Raw genomic sequence first — 15,310 nt, forward strand, 5'->3', positions numbered from 1 at the left:
TATTATTCTTCTTTTATGATTTTTTTATCTCATCAAATTTCATTAGATTAATTTTTTTTTAAAAATAAATTTAAATGTTAATATTTTTAAATGATATACTTTAAAATACTTTTATTTTAAATTTCTCCAAAATTTTAAAATTTTTCATCCAAAATATTTTAAAATCTCCTCTTACCTTAAGACAACAGCATATAAAGCCTATAAATTGACTATGTAATCCTTTTTACCATTTAAAAATAAACGACGACTTAAAACAACAATGCCGAGAGAATGAAATGTGCATGGGGGAAGCCAAATAGGAAAATTTTTTGCAAAATGTTAAGTCATGCTTAACTTTTGAACTAACATAATTGTTATGGTCAAAATACATGTGAATATATATATATATATACACACATACACGCTAATGCTCTCTTTCATGCTCCAATTTTAATTTTTTTGGCCAAACTTCATTTTTTAATTAATTAATCATTAACATTATCTATAATGTACAATAGAGCATTAGGATGGTTATCTTGAGTATATCTTTTGCTTTTGCCGCATAATATATATCCATATCTATAAAGTTCATATGGTCCTTATACATATATAGTTAAATAATCATAATTTTTATTGACCAATTGATAGAATCTGCAGAAAATAACAGAGTAGGAAGAGCAGAAAAGGCAAAGAAAGAGAGAGCAGAAAAGAGGGAAAGATTGATCAGAGAATTTTTCTTGTTTGTTTTCATTCCATGGGCGTGCTAAATGGCATGCTACCAGCTAGTACAAGTAACGGTTTTCTCGGCAACCATCTAGTTATTGGTTTTAGTTATCTAATTTCATTCCTATTTGTAACTTCTCAGGTTCATATCAGCAATTTTCTTCCACACACTAAAGGCGAGAATCCATCCACACATTCTCTTCCAATTCAACAACCGTTCAATATGTTAAAAGGATAGTGATTTCTATTGTTTTATACCATTTTTTTTTTTACTCCGATGGGTTCATAATGGTGCTTTCTCCCATGTCTTTTCTAGTGTTGAATGTAATGCTAATCCATTTTAAAATAAACAACGTGTGGATTATGGAGTTTTTGATGTTGCATATTTGGTATGATAATTGTCTAAAATTTTGAAGCAAGAAAATATGGTGATAGCAATTTTATATGAAAACTCATATTGATTCAATGGCAACCGTACACGTGTAAATACTTCGTTTTCCAATTAAATGAGAAAGATCTTGAAGATCAAACAGATTGGATTCTTGTGTAGATAGAAAATAAATGGAACATAGCTAATTCAACATTATATAGCTATAGCTTATAACCTCTCAGGGTATTCATCAGAAAAAAACAATGGATATTCTATCCACCATATTCTTCTTGATATTGTTTCCAACACTCATTCTCTTTCTAATCTTCTCTTTTCTCGCAATCAAAATCTTCACCGGAAAATCCATCAATAATCCTGACTATCCACCGGTGAGGGGCAGTGTTTTCAACCAGCTTTTATATTTGAACTATCTTTATGACTACCAAACCCAAGCTGCCAAGAAACAGCCTACTTACAGGCTACTTGCTTTTGCACAAAGTGAAGTATACACGACCGATACACGAAACGTAGAGCACGTATTGAAGACCAACTTCGATAAATACTCGAAGGGTAAATATAATCAAGAAATTTTGTCAGATTTTTTGGGACAAGGGATTTTTGCGGTGGATGGAGAGAAGTGGAGACAGCAGCGGAAGCTTGCGAGCTTTGAGTTCTCGACAAGAGTTCTTAGAGATTTTAGTTGCTCTGTTTTCAGAAAAAATACCGCCAAACTGGTTAGAGCTATTTCAGAGCTGGCTGTGTCTGGTCAAGCTTTTGACATGCAAGTGAGCAAATTCGAATCTCAAACTCAAATGTTAAACTCTAATTAATACTCCAATTTTTCAACAGTCAAAAGAAAAAAAAAAATCTGAAACCTGAAATCAAAGAATATATTGGATGAGAAACCAGATGGTTCAAGATAGTAAATGATTTTAATCCTAATAGAACTTAAAATTTTCGGTTTTTCATACTCATGACATGTCTCCTATTTGTAGAATATATTAATGAAATGCACGCTGGATTCGATGTTCAAAGTTGGGTTTGGCATAGATTTAAATTGCATGGATGGTTCAAGTAAAGAAGGGAATATATTTATGAAGGCTTTTGATGATGCCAATGAAATGGTGTACTGGCGCTATGTTGACCCTTTTTGGAAGCTCAAAAGGTCCCTTAACATTGGCTCTGAAGCCGCTCTCAAGAAGAATATCAAAGTCATTGATAATTTTGTTGACAATGTTATTAGCACCAAGAGGAAACTACAGGCCATGGAACGAGATTTGGTAAGTCATATTTTGATATAAATTTGTAGTTAATATTATTCTGATTTATTTTATGTAAATTAAAAAAATTTCTTTATGGTCAAATCTTATTGTGATATGGTGGGATTTGGGAGTCACAATATCCACTAGTTTTCAATGCGGAAATCTAATCATTATATAGCTTTTTTTATTGTATTTTTAAAATCAGTAATTCTCCTAAAAATACAAATATAATATCAAAATAAATTAATCACAAACCTGTCTCCTAAACATATATAAACATGGGTAGTTTTTATTTTTTTTTGTTTCTAGAATGTCAAAGAAGATATACTTTCAAGATTTTTAGTGGAAAGCGAAAAGAATCCAAAAACAATGAATGACAAATACCTGAGGGAAATAATCCTCAACTTCATAATTGCCGGCAAAGACACTTCCGCGAGTACTTTGTCTTGGTTCTTCTATATGCTCAGCAAGAACCCTTTGATACAAGAAAAAATTGCACAAGAAGTGATGGACATCACTTGTGGTAAAGTAAATGATGACAATGTTGATGATTTCGTTACGACCACAACCGATGCAAACCTCGAGAAAATGCACTATCTTCATGCTGCAATAACAGAGACCTTAAGGCTGTACCCTGCAGTCCCCGTTGTAAGTTCCCTGAGATTTTTATTTTTTTTTTGGTTGCTAATTTCAATATTGAGTTACTTGTCATACCACTATATTATCCAAACATTTTCCTTAGCATTTATGTAGAAGTAGTTCTTTGAAACAAGTCCTAGCATTTTAATTGCTTCACTACCGGTGCTTCAAGGATGGAAGATGTGCAGAGGTGGATGACATGCTCCCCGATGGCCACAAGATCAAGAAAGGAGATGGAGTATACTACATGGCCTATGCCATGGGTAGAATGACTAACATTTGGGGAGAAGATGCTGACGATTTTCGACCAGAAAGATGGCTTAACAATGGAGTTTTCCAGCCTGAATCGCCTTTCAAATTCGTAGCATTTCATGTTAGTATTCTTTTTTCTACCATGCATGTAAATAATTGTCGATCCATTTTAATTTTTTTTTTCTTGGCTGCTGCATTATTTCAGGCAGGTCCTCGAATTTGCTTGGGCAAAGATTTTGCTTACCGGCAGATGAAGATACTTTCAATCGCCATTCTTCGCTTCTTTCGCTTAAAATTAGTTGATGATACGAAAATTGTAAATTACAGAACAATGCTCACGCTTCATATGAAGGAGGGCCTCCATCTTTACGCTGTTCCTAGGACAATTACATAATATTAATTATTAATGTAGTATTTTGTAATATTATGTAATTATATATATGGACACCTAATTTTATGAATTACAAGTTATATGAAGGAGGGTCTCCGTTCTCTAAAGAAATGATAGACATAAAATATCCTGAATTTTAAAATAGTCTATTTGATAATTACCTATTGAGTTAGTAACTTTGTCATTTATTATTATTATTATATATTATATTTATAAGACTCTTTATAGTAAAATTTGATGAATTCAAATTTTAAAATATTATAAATTATTTAGATAATGATAAAAATAAATAATATAAAGTTTTTTAGTTCAATTGACAATTATCAAAATAAAAATTTTGAATTCGAGTCTAATCAATAATTATTTGATGAGATTTTTTTAAATGTACGATTTTTAATTATTTATTTTAAAATTTTTAATATAATACATCTTATTTTACTTTAAAAGATTAGGTAATCTATTTACTTTTGATTTTTTTTTTAAAGAAACTTTTAAATTTTATATTGATATGTATATTTAATAATTGTTTTTACTTTAATGAATATATATCTATTCATATATCTAAGACCTTATAAAAATAATAAAAATATCAAAGACCCTATCATTAACAAAATCATTTAGGGCAAACAAACAATTGAAATTGAAGTGAAAAAAATGGCTTTGCATGGATAAACAACTAAAATTGTAAAGAAGTAAAAGTACAAGGAAAATAAGTAACAAATAAATTTTAGGGAATTAACATGCATGGCCAGGAAACTCTTGTTAAAAATTTGAAATATGTATAAAAATACATTGATAATATATTAAATATAAATTTTATTATTAATTAATTTTGGAAATTTAATAAGTTATTTTACTAAAAATTTTCAGCTCTTTTTATCATATATAAAATAATCTTTGTATGGCTAGCAAAGAGAAAGTTGGCTCTAATCTAATGGGATTATATCCTTGTTTAAGTCTTAACTGCTATTCCTTTTGTTTTGTTTAATATATAAGAGAAATTATTTTATTTGATACATTATCAATAAAATTTTTTAATTTCATAAGTGAGATTAATATGATGATAATTATTTTATTTTTTATTTTTTTTTTAAATATCGATACATGTCACTCTGTTAACTTTACTTGTGAAATTAAAAAAATTATACTGATAATTTATTTAATAACTTCTATGTATATAAACTTAATTTAGGTAAAGAAATTATTTGATGCAATAATAATGAAATTTTTTAATTTCATAAACGGATTAAGATGATAATACATAATTTTTTTAAAAATAATTTTTTACTTTTTTAAATATACATTAAAGGACATGCGTCCAATTTTAATCATATTTGTAAAGTTAAAAAATTTTATTATCTGTATATTTAATAATTTTTTATAAAAATATATATTTTATTTTCTAAAAAAATACCTTTAATCCATAAGTCCGCCTATAGGACATTAGGTATGGATTTTCGAAAGAACCCAACTCGAATTGTTATGTTATTAATACAAATATTTTTATTTAAATTTAATTTTTAAATATATTTTAAAATAATTTTTAATATTTAATATTATTTCGACTAATTAACCAGTCTAATGAATTCAATAATGGGTTGAGCCAGACCTTGGTCCTTGGACATGGAATTACAAAATGTCAACCAAACCTAGACGAGCCCAATTAGGCCCATAAAGACCTCTATGACTCCACGAGTAACTTGATTCTTTTTAATTAATTAAGTCTTGCAAAAAAGGTGGGTCATTCAAAATCACAAAAAGAAGTATCTTTCATTTTAGAACAAACTGAAAAATCCTTCAAATGTTAAAGAAAAATTCAAGTGAAAGAAAACCGCCCTTTAATGACTTTATATATCCATTATATCTATATCTATATATATATTTTTTGTGTGTGACTATATATATTTATTATTATAATATTAACACAGTAAGGCTTTGCTAATCTTTTCACCTACTAACATTCATTGACCAGTTTCTCTGATCAATACACCAAAAGGACCTCCATTTCCATGGATTGCTCCAACCCAGTTACCTTGGCAGCTTTGGTTCTGATCCTGTCCCTTTTCTCTGTCAAGTTCTTCACAGCAAAACTGAGAGACAAGCGGAGAAAGAACAAGTACCATCCTGTTGGGGGTACGGTTTTTACCCAACTCCTCAACTTCAATAGATTGCATCATTATATGACTGATCTTGCAGGGAAGCATAGAACCTACAGGCTGCTTACCCATTTCAGGAATGAGATTTATACCTCGGAACCAGCCAACGTTGAATATATACTCAAAACAAACTTCGAGAATTATGGCAAGGTATGTTACCAATGCTCATTTCTTACTTCAAAGTCACAAATTATTCGTTGCCCTCGAAAATTTTGAGTTCTTCCGGTGCTTGGTTAGAAGAATTAGCTTACTTACTAATTAGACAGACACCCAGACTAAGATTTAAGTCAATTACAGTTCATTCAAATGCTGATGTGCTGCAAAGTAATTAGCGTTAGAAAAAATAAATGAGAAGATAAATAATAAAAAAAAATAGTTTTGAGACGTGAAAAATATTTTTTTTAAAGATAATTATGTATTTAAAATACAATAAAATTTTAAATTCTTTAATCAAAAGTAGTAAAAATAATTATACTGAAATATTTATTTATAATAAATGAACAAACATAAACTTTTATTCAAATGGTTATGAACTTTTATATAATCATAACTTTTATAAATAAAAATATATTTATATTTAAATAGTTAAAATCATTTGTTATATGATAATTGTTTCTATTCAAACATAATTATTTAAAATAAGAATAAAATTAATACAAAAATTAATTTTATTTATCAATAATTAAATCTTTTTGTTCACTATAAAATGCATCATATTTTAAATTACCAATAATCATCCACTAGTTTGAAATGTTGGTACTTAATTTTTACATTTCACACAAATAAATATTATGAATATAAGAAATTATATCTCGATTTAAACATTCAATTAACGTATATATCTTAGAATTCTAACGAAGTTGATAGTATCCGTAGATTAAATCTCAACTTCTAATGTTATAATTGAAGATATAACATACATAATACTTATTTATTTTTTTGTCTGAGGTTTATAACTGCTTTTAGCATTATTATGATTATATGCTTATCTTATTAATAAACATTTATAAAAGAGACTCTAATTCTTCTTGTTGAAATGACACCACTTCTATGTTTATATTGGTAGAGTTTTCTATTATGTCTCCATTACTTTAAACATTTGAAACTCCATTAAGAGTATAAAACTCATCCTCCCTATGTAATGGATCACACTAATTTCTAAAATTTAAATAGATTTTAGTAGTGTTTAACAGACATATAACAATAATTTATTTTTTTCATTAAACTTTGTAATTAGAGGTTACTAATTCAAAGTTGAGTTCTCATTATTGGTGTCTAATAGTAAAAATTTAAATCTATTCTACTTGTATTACTACTAAACAAATATTTTAGAATTCAATTTTCTTTTATGTCACTTAAATTGAATCTATAATATAATCACTTCAGATTAATATATCCAAAATTTTCATTTTACATATCATTTATATGCTCTAAATATTGTTGCCTCATTTTTATTATTTTAAGAAATAGTTGATTTTGGTTGTGAGACCACAACCTTATATTTATTAATTTGAACCATTTTATCTTCATACTTTTATACATTTTTAGTACAATTGGTTAAACCTAACAAATAAAGCAAACGATTTTAGTCATTTTAAAAAATTTTAAGGACCTTTTTATGACTTTAATAAATGTTTAAACTTATTAGCTTGTATAATTTGCTCATAAAATTATACTACAATCTTACAACACTATGGTGATAATTTTTATTTTTTTTTATTCTTATCACCCCCACCATGTGTAAATATGCATTCTTTTATTAAATAATATCTCATTCAATTATTAAAATATCATATATACTTAATCAAATTACCATTTCATTTATCTTTTTCACTATTTGGTGGTTTTTTTTTTTTTAATAAAAGGCTTCCAAATCTACCTTTATGAAAGATAACTAGCTGATATCTTAATATTTCAATAAAAGTTCTAAAACTTTTATATTTTAACTTAATATAAGAGTTTACATTAATAAGCAGATTTCAAATATAATTACATTTCTATAGTTTTCTTTTAAGACTTTTATATTAATTTATAAATATTTATATGAATATATTTCATCATTGACATTATTAATAATTTTTTATTACCATGAACAAAACCATTTCCATTATCCAAATGGATCTAATAGCATTCTTTTTGCTATTATAAAAGTTTTTAAATTCATAAGATCTTTGAATCAATCATGGCTTCTAAAATAAATATACATTAAAATTTTCACTATATAAAACTATAGATGATAAATCATTTGTACAATCCATGAATTAGACCATATACATAACAAAAAATCACCACAACGTGATAAAGATTGTAGCATCAATTTTGGCTTATAGCTATTCTAAGCCAACCATAATAATCTACCTCATCCCTACAAATCATATAGATTTGACTATTGAAGTTACCTTATTTATAATGATAGCTTTTAGTGAAAATCAATTATCTCAAATATTATTATGAGTTTTCAATGCATATTGTACTTGCCCAATGGCCAATTCCATGTTCATGATGATTGAAACCTCTAAATTTGATTTTTAAATTTTATGAAAACTTTATTTCTCTACCATTGTGTAGCTTATATATCTCTGTTATTTATCACTTTTAATTGGTCATAATATTTTTGGATATATAATAAATTCAAATTTTACTCATAGAACTAATATGCCGATAAACAATAAGAATCTATAATATATTTAACTCTAATTTCAAATACTTTTACAATCATTTTTTGATCAATATGTTCATATCTAGATCACCATATCAATGCAAGTCATGAAACATGAATCCAAAGAATCATTTTCATAAAATAATATAAACAATAATTATAATATGAATTCTACTCATATTTCATGCAAAAAATTTTGATGAATTTGCATTAGTTGAATCATTGATTGGCTAATTCTAGGGCTTACGGTTTTCACAAACCAATATTATTATTTAAACCTATATGTTAATATGGTATATAACTAGTTATATCCTTACTATTAATGAAACTATTGAAAACCTAGGAAACTTGTTCACTTTTCATTTTAACTGCTTGCAAAAAGCTATTTTTTCGAGGACAAGAAGCAAAAAGCTATTTTTTTCGAGTACAAGAAGCAAAAATACATTCATTGTCTTTAACCAATAATATATTAATTGGATGATGGTATTCTATCTCCATAGTCCATAACTTTCTTATATGTATAAGAAAGAAAATTTCATCAGATTCAGTTTATTTTTGTAATATATGGTAAACCGTACTAATATTCTTCATGCCATCACAAAATGGAATTAAACACGTGCATGTATTGGTGTCTTTGGAACATTGAATTTTCATATTCTTTTTTAATTTATAAACATGCCTTATTAGACATTGATAACCATTATTCAAAATGCTAGAAACCAACAAATGCTTCAAAATTTTTTAATGACATCCTTTTTCGTTTAATCAATATCCTATATGCAAAAAAGCAACAATGCTTTTTATTTTTAACCATTAAGTAACTTTTTGAAGGCTTTTTATGATTTTCATTTTGTGATTGTTCATAATAAAATTTTATTTTGTAAAACCACTTCTAGTGTAATACACCTAGTAGGCAAAATATATGTCACACTACTCATGTTTCTGATAATAATCATTATTTGGTTTATTATCCACCAATTAATTCATGAAACACCATATCTTAATAATAATTATTCACATATATTAATTTAATTTTAATTGGTTTTCATGAAAATTAAACACTAATCAAAATTCGAACCAATAATAAATTTTAAATATATATATATATATATCAACATTTGATTTATAAATGACCAACAAAGATAGAATCATATAAATAGCTTGACTAAACTTATTATTTCAATTTTGGTGTCATGATTTAATAATAAAATTAATCCTATATCCAAATCTTATTTTCTGCGTATATTTTCTACTTGCATCTAATTTCTCATAGTAAATTCCTTTACCCATTTCTAATTATTTTCATAAAAACTGTGGGACAATTTGCTTATTCTATATATAACCAAGACATGATAATTAAACAATCGACCATTCTATTGGAACTTAATTTAATTCGTTACTTGATAACAAGTGATAATTTTTTTTTGTCATAAATCAATTTGTCTTTCTCTTTTATGTTTTTAGGCTATTTTTCATCTTAGTTTTTATAAGCATCGATTTTTCAAATAAATATTATACAATTTATTAAATCCAATTGTGGAGTCAATTTCAGTATATACATAAACTTATGCAATGTAATCAATATTTTGCATATTGTTTTGACTTTACACACTAATGAAATAAATTGTTAACATGTTTATCTCATTCAGTTAATATTTTTACCAACAATTATGTAAAAAATAAAATGCATGCCTCTAATGAAGATCTTTATGAAATTTAACATTTTAGATCATAGAAACATTAATCCTTTGACACTTTGAACCTTCTCTAGTAGTGATATCCAAATCATGTCAATTTCTTTTTCTTATATTGTTCTTATGCGAAATATAAATTTCTTATAATTGTCTTTAAATTGTTAAAAAAATAACTAAAAAAAGATAAATAATAGAAAAAATTTTTTGATTTTAAGGTGTAAAAAATACTTTATTAAAGGCAATTATGCCTTTAGGATATAATAAAGTTTCAAACTCTTCAATTAGAAGTAATGAAAATAGTTATACTGAAATATTTATTTATAATGAATACATAGACATAAACTTCTATTCAGATAGTTATGACTTTCTATATAATCATAACTTTTATGAATAATAATTTATTTATATTTAAATAGTTATAACAATTTGTCATACGATAGTTATTTATGTTCAAACATAATTATTTAAATATAAATAAAATTAATACAAAAGTTAATTTTATTCATTAATAATTAAATATTTTTATCTAATGTGGGATACACCATATTCTAAACTACCGATAATTAACACTATAATGAAAGGGCTTTTTAATATGATATGGTTACCAAAAAGGATGAATTGTGGTTTTTATCTTCAATTTGCCTAATTTTCTGTGCAGGGTCAGTATAATTACAGCTTGCTAAAGGATTTACTAGGTGATGGAATTTTTACCGTCGATGGCGATAAGTGGCGTCAGCAGAGGAAGGTATCAAGATATGAGTTCTCAACAAAGGTCTTGAGGGATTTTAGCAGTGTTGTTTTTCGGAAAAAAGTGGCAAAACTTGCAACTATAGTGTCCGAGGCAGCAAATTCAAATGAGATAATGGATATTCAAGTAAGTAAACCTACTGGGAAAGATCAATGATATGATATATAAAATGAATCTGTTATAACACTATTCTGCAGGATTTGTTTATGAAATCGACTTTAGATTCAATATTCAAAGTTGCATTTGGAGTTGAACCGAACAGCATGTGTGGATCAAATGTAGAAGGCAAGGAGTTTACAACTGCTTTTGATGATTCAAGTGCTGCAATCCTTTTTCGATATGTTGATATCTTCTAGAAGATCAAGAAATTTCTGAATATTGGATCAGAAGCCACGCTAAAAAGAAGTGTAAAAGTGGTTAATAATTTTGTGTATAAGCTGATCCATAACAAGATTGGGAAAAAACAACTCAAAAGATGATTCTTCAGTAAGTCAACTAGAGCCACTTGAGCGTTTATAAGACCTGTTGAAGTAGAATTTTGAAATAATTGCATTCCATGGATCATGCAGATAAAAAAGGAAGACATTTTATCAAGATTTCTCCAAGTGAGTGACACTGATCCAACATACTTGCGAGATATAATTCTTAACTTCATAATTGCCGGCAAAGACACGACCGCAGTTGCTCTGTCGTGGTTTATATACATGCTTTGCGAGCATCCTGATGTTCAAGAAAAGATTGCAAAAGAAGTGAAGGAAGCAACTAACATGAAGGAGGTTGAAGATTTTGCTGAATTTGCTATTAGCATGAGCGAAGAAGCTTTAGAAAAAATGCACTATCTCCATGCGGCTATAACAGAAACTTTAAGGCTCTACCCTTCAGTTCCAGTGGTAAGGAAATTTGCCTCGAATCCTGAATACTCCCACGGAACTTCTTAATGCATGTCTGGAAAACAATTCTGTGAACTCATAATGCATAAGAGGACTAGAAATTAGCTTCCTTGCTATGTTCTGGGGTTTGCTTTGGTTCTCACTTTCTTTTCCCTTCAATTGCAGGATGCAAAGATATGCTTGTCTGATGATACTCTACCAGATGGGTTCAGTGTGAGGAAAGGGGATATGGTTTGTTATCAACCTTATGCAATGGGCAGAATGAAGTTCATTTGGGGTGATGATGCAGAGGAGTTCAGACCAGAGAGATGGCTTGATGAGGTTGGCATGTTCCGACAAGAGAGCCCTTTTAAGTTTACAGCATTCCAGGTATGCAAAATGTGTCAGCACTTCAGGAATTGTTCTATGCTTCAAGCGCTATTGTTGTGATTGACATTTGGTGTAAAGTAACACCTCATAAAAAAACAAAGGAGAAAGAAAGCAGTTTAACAGCATTTGATTTCTGGGTCTTGGCCCTCAAAATTCAAAGTTCTGATATTGCTTCAAGAGTGTGATTTTGCGGGCTGAAGAAGTGAGAATACTGAACTTTGTTTTCTATTGGTTAACAGGCGGGTCCTCCAATTTGTCTGGGTAAGGAATTTGCTCTTAGGCAGATGAAGATCTTCTCAGCTGTTCTTATACGCTGCTTTGTGTTTAAATTGAGTGATGAGAATAGAACTGTCACCTACAGGACGATGATCAATCTTCATGTAGATGGGGGCCTTCATGTTCGTGCATTTCACAGAAGTCAGAGTTAACTTGGTCTTCATTGCTTATTTGACCAAGGGTTTCATCTTTTGGCTCTGTTCTTTAATCCAGGCACTTGCCGCTTTAAATATTCGTGTATACTAGTGTGTGTGTGTTTATACACACAAGCATAAATAATATGATGGTTCCTTACCAAGGAAACTTGAACCTTACTTTTGTCTGAAAAATTTTGAGTTCAGAAAACTGCTAAATGAGTGAAACCTAAGTTGTTGAGACAACACTTGAAAAGTTCATCAAAATAGACCATACCTGAATGACCTGAGTTCAAATTCTTTGCTCGCATTTCTAGCAGAATATTCCAATGAATTGAAAATCGTGATGAATGCAAAACTTAGGAAATAGCAATTCAGTTCTTCTCCCCTGCCTTCTAGCAGGGTCTTCAGCTCCTCTTAACTCTAGAAGTGTGAAAGATTAACTTTCCTTGAATGCAAAACTTAATCATCTTAATAACACTCATGAGTAGGAAATGAATCCTCTGATGTTCTAAATTCAATTTAAGAAAAAAGTAAATAGCCATATGCATGCTATGAGTTGATTATGGGATGTCTATTGTTACAATTCAACAAAAATTAAGGACATCAATTTTCTCCAACAAAATTGGTTCACACTAAACAGCAGGATAATCACTCATTCAAGTGGACACCATATAGCTCAGGCAAGCAGAAACAAATTAACAATGTCAATTGAAGCTTACACTCGAAATAGAAATAGTCTTCAATGACTATCATGTAGTCGCAGGAGGTAGTTGAGATGCCCCTGGTCTTGAGGTCCATCCTTTGCGATTCCTGTAGGCCTCAATAGCCTGTAACCTTAGCCTCTCCTTGGAAGCATCTAGTAAGATCTTGGATCCCTGTAAAAGATAAAAACCCCTGTTTGAGAGAAGTACTAGCATAATCTTTAATGTAAATATCAAATGATAAAAGATTACCTTGGGTACTGTAACCAACTTCAATGGAGCTTCAACCACATCTCCAAATTTTATGTTCTCTCTTCCAGGAAAGTCCAAGTTCTCTTCTGTTCTAGCATTCTTATGCTTTTTCTTCTTTGCTTCAAAACACCTATACACAGATTAAAATCCGGTCAAGTACATGCAAAAAGTAAGAGTAATATAAGCAGGAAAAATCATACTTATTCACAATTCAGCAGATAATTTATCATTTACAATGTGGGATATTATACTCACAGCAACAAAGTATTGTCAACCACGGTGCCAAACAACAAGGGCATAGAGTATTCATATAAAATACTGGCCTTTTTTTTTTTTTTCTGACTTTTACATTTATAAACCACTCAGAATAAAAATCTTGATCCCAGCCACCGCCCACAGGTACATAGCTTCATCTTCCGTTTAGAGCAACATTTTCATGTTATACAATCACATAAATTTGATCAAATACTAGACTAGATGTAATGTTATCATAAGTTTTTTTATTCAAAACCATGCTAAATGCAGACAGACGCCACTCCTGAAACCAATTAATTGCCAATTAAGATAGGAAAAAGAGAAGGAAAGATTACTTTTTCTTGCGTTCCCGTCGTTTAGAACTGCCGCCTAACTTATCCAACGTTGTTTCAAACCGGAGGTCGGTTACTTGCTTCCTCTTTCTTTTCTTGTTTTTCTTTCCATCTTTATTATTCTGCATAGTTTCTTCCTCGCTATCTGAGTGTTGATGCTTATCTTCACTTCCATCTTTGATCTCATTAGCTTTTAACTTAATTTCATTCTCCTTTGGGTCTTTCTGCGTAATAAATTACAGTACTTGAATTTAAATCAAGCAACTTCAGCTTAAAACAGAGCATAACCAGTTAATGATAATTACTTACTTTTTTCTCATTATCTCTGTCTGCTGCTTTTCGTTCCTTTTTTGAAACCTTTGCAGAATCTATAAAAAGAGCATGAAGCGATTAATAAGTGGAAAGAAAGAAAGGAAAAAACTAATAATAAAAAAAAAAAAAAAAAGAAAAACCGATGAAAGGAACATTGAGAAGAATCGGCGGTGAAGGACATGATTTTGCGCAGTTTAGAAGGTAAAGCTTCGACTTGAGAGGGATCAGGAGGCGGCGGGAGTCTGGCAGGACCACCATGAGCAGCTCTATAATTCTTCTCTCTCCTCCTCCTTCCTTTGCCGCCCATGTTTTTTTCCCTTACAAATCTATAGAAACTGATAGAAGAGAACCCTAATTCTCACCGCACTGGTTTTTTTGATGATTCTCACTTGCAGACTGGTTCTCCAAGCGGTTACGTCGTGAGGGCGAGGCGGTGGGAGGACAACCCAGAAAAACCCCCCTCCTTCAAAATTATTAAACCCAAAATCGCCCAGAATAGCCCATACCCATTTTTCTCTAGGGCCGAAATTGGGCAGGGCAGTTTTAATCCTTTTTATTAATAATAAATTGTCCTTCTGAATTTTGTTAACTATTTTTGTTTTTTTCTAGAAAAGAGTTTAGTGTGTTAGGAAAAATAAATAATCTATGATATTATTTTTTTATTTTTCTATAAGAGATAATAATCTTATAAAAGAACGTATTTATAGTTAGAATTGAAAACGGAATACAAGAAAATTTAATTAATATATGAGAATTTAATTAAATAATAAGAAAATTTAAAACAATATTCTAACTAAACATTTGCATCCTTTTTCTAATGTTTTTCATTAACAATATTCTATTACTCTATGATTCTCAGAATTGGCAATTACACGCTTTTAGAAAATTGAATCAAATATATATATATATACAT

At 29.1% G+C, this 15,310-nt stretch overlaps 4 protein-coding genes across 6 annotated transcripts; 3 read left to right on the forward strand and 1 right to left on the reverse strand.

Annotated features, from left to right (window-relative positions):
* Positions 1-1,301: 1,301 nt before the first annotated feature.
* Positions 1,302-3,702, forward strand: LOC111304640 (cytochrome P450 704C1-like). 2 transcript variants are annotated; one of them, XM_089750338.1, is made up of 5 exons: positions 1,302-1,857; positions 2,068-2,352; positions 2,644-2,982; positions 3,146-3,346; positions 3,435-3,702. In XM_089750338.1, the coding sequence occupies exons 1-5, from the start codon at positions 1,336-1,338 to the stop codon at positions 3,477-3,479; spliced, it is 1,392 nt and encodes a 463-aa protein (XP_089606464.1). In that variant the 5' UTR covers positions 1,302-1,335; the 3' UTR covers positions 3,480-3,702. The 2 variants fall into 2 exon arrangements, with proteins under 2 accessions (XP_089606464.1, XP_022757124.2); XM_022901389.2 differs by having other exon boundaries at positions 1,304-1,857; positions 3,431-3,702.
* Positions 3,703-5,065: 1,363 nt separating this feature from the next.
* Positions 5,066-11,229, forward strand: LOC111306359 (cytochrome P450 704C1-like). The gene is made up of 4 exons (XM_089751075.1): positions 5,066-5,100; positions 5,589-5,922; positions 10,784-10,999; positions 11,071-11,229. Exons 1-4 carry the CDS (start codon positions 5,066-5,068, stop codon positions 11,227-11,229), a joined length of 744 nt encoding a protein of 247 aa, XP_089607201.1.
* Positions 11,230-11,299: 70 nt separating this feature from the next.
* Positions 11,300-12,560, forward strand: LOC149512749 (cytochrome P450 704C1-like). 2 transcript variants are annotated; one of them, XM_089750081.1, is made up of 3 exons: positions 11,443-11,763; positions 11,929-12,132; positions 12,372-12,560. In XM_089750081.1, exons 1-3 carry the CDS (start codon positions 11,578-11,580, stop codon positions 12,558-12,560), a joined length of 579 nt encoding a protein of 192 aa, XP_089606207.1. In that variant the 5' UTR covers positions 11,443-11,577. The 2 variants fall into 2 exon arrangements, with proteins under 2 accessions (XP_089606206.1, XP_089606207.1); XM_089750080.1 differs by lacking the exon at positions 12,372-12,560 and having other exon boundaries at positions 11,300-11,763; positions 11,929-12,322.
* Positions 12,561-13,030: 470 nt separating this feature from the next.
* LOC111304642 (uncharacterized) lies at positions 13,031-14,927 on the reverse strand. Its single transcript, XM_022901392.2, has 5 exons — positions 14,551-14,927; positions 14,395-14,453; positions 14,089-14,309; positions 13,499-13,628; positions 13,031-13,420 (listed from the first exon to the last, which is right to left on the reverse strand). Exons 1-5 carry the CDS (start codon positions 14,702-14,704, stop codon positions 13,295-13,297), a joined length of 690 nt encoding a protein of 229 aa, XP_022757127.2. The 5' UTR covers positions 14,705-14,927; the 3' UTR covers positions 13,031-13,294.
* Positions 14,928-15,310: the final 383 nt, after the last annotated feature.

The sequence above is a fragment of the Durio zibethinus genome, chromosome 21, assembly GCF_047325235.1.
Source record: "Durio zibethinus cultivar Kanyao isolate XHJ-2024 chromosome 21, ASM4732523v1, whole genome shotgun sequence".
Classification (NCBI taxonomy): domain Eukaryota; kingdom Viridiplantae; phylum Streptophyta; class Magnoliopsida; order Malvales; family Malvaceae; genus Durio; species Durio zibethinus.

What these genes read in the sequence shown, in the direction of transcription:
- LOC111304640 (XM_022901389.2), top strand. Translation starts at nt 1,336, where the DNA reads ATGGATATTCTATCCACCATATTCTTCTTGATATTGTTTCCAACACTC. An exon ending in GTCAAGCTTTTGACATGCAA is followed by an intron (nt 1,858 to 2,067) that starts GTGAGCAAATTC and finishes TCCTATTTGTAG; the next exon opens with AATATATTAATGAAATGCAC. An exon ending in AGGCCATGGAACGAGATTTG is followed by an intron (nt 2,353 to 2,643) that starts GTAAGTCATATT and finishes TTTTGTTTCTAG; the next exon opens with AATGTCAAAGAAGATATACT.
- LOC111306359 (XM_089751075.1), top strand. Translation starts at nt 5,066, where the DNA reads ATGGATTTTCGAAAGAACCCAACTCGAATTGTTAT. An exon ending in ACTTCGAGAATTATGGCAAG is followed by an intron (nt 5,923 to 10,783) that starts GTATGTTACCAA and finishes TTTTCTGTGCAG; the next exon opens with GGTCAGTATAATTACAGCTT. An exon ending in ATGAGATAATGGATATTCAA is followed by an intron (nt 11,000 to 11,070) that starts GTAAGTAAACCT and finishes ACTATTCTGCAG; the next exon opens with GATTTGTTTATGAAATCGAC.
- LOC111304642 (XM_022901392.2), bottom strand. Translation starts at nt 14,704, where the DNA reads ATGGGCGGCAAAGGAAGGAGGAGGAGAGAGAAGAATTATAGAGCTGCT. An exon ending in CACCGCCGATTCTTCTCAAT is followed by an intron (nt 14,454 to 14,550) that starts GTTCCTTTCATC and finishes CTCTTTTTATAG; the next exon opens with ATTCTGCAAAGGTTTCAAAA. An exon ending in CGACGGGAACGCAAGAAAAA is followed by an intron (nt 13,629 to 14,088) that starts GTAATCTTTCCT and finishes ATCTGTGTATAG; the next exon opens with GTGTTTTGAAGCAAAGAAGA.
- LOC149512749 (XM_089750080.1), top strand. Translation starts at nt 11,437, where the DNA reads ATGCAGATAAAAAAGGAAGACATTTTATCAAGATTTCTCCAAGTGAGT. An exon ending in TCTACCCTTCAGTTCCAGTG is followed by an intron (nt 11,764 to 11,928) that starts GTAAGGAAATTT and finishes CTTCAATTGCAG; the next exon opens with GATGCAAAGATATGCTTGTC.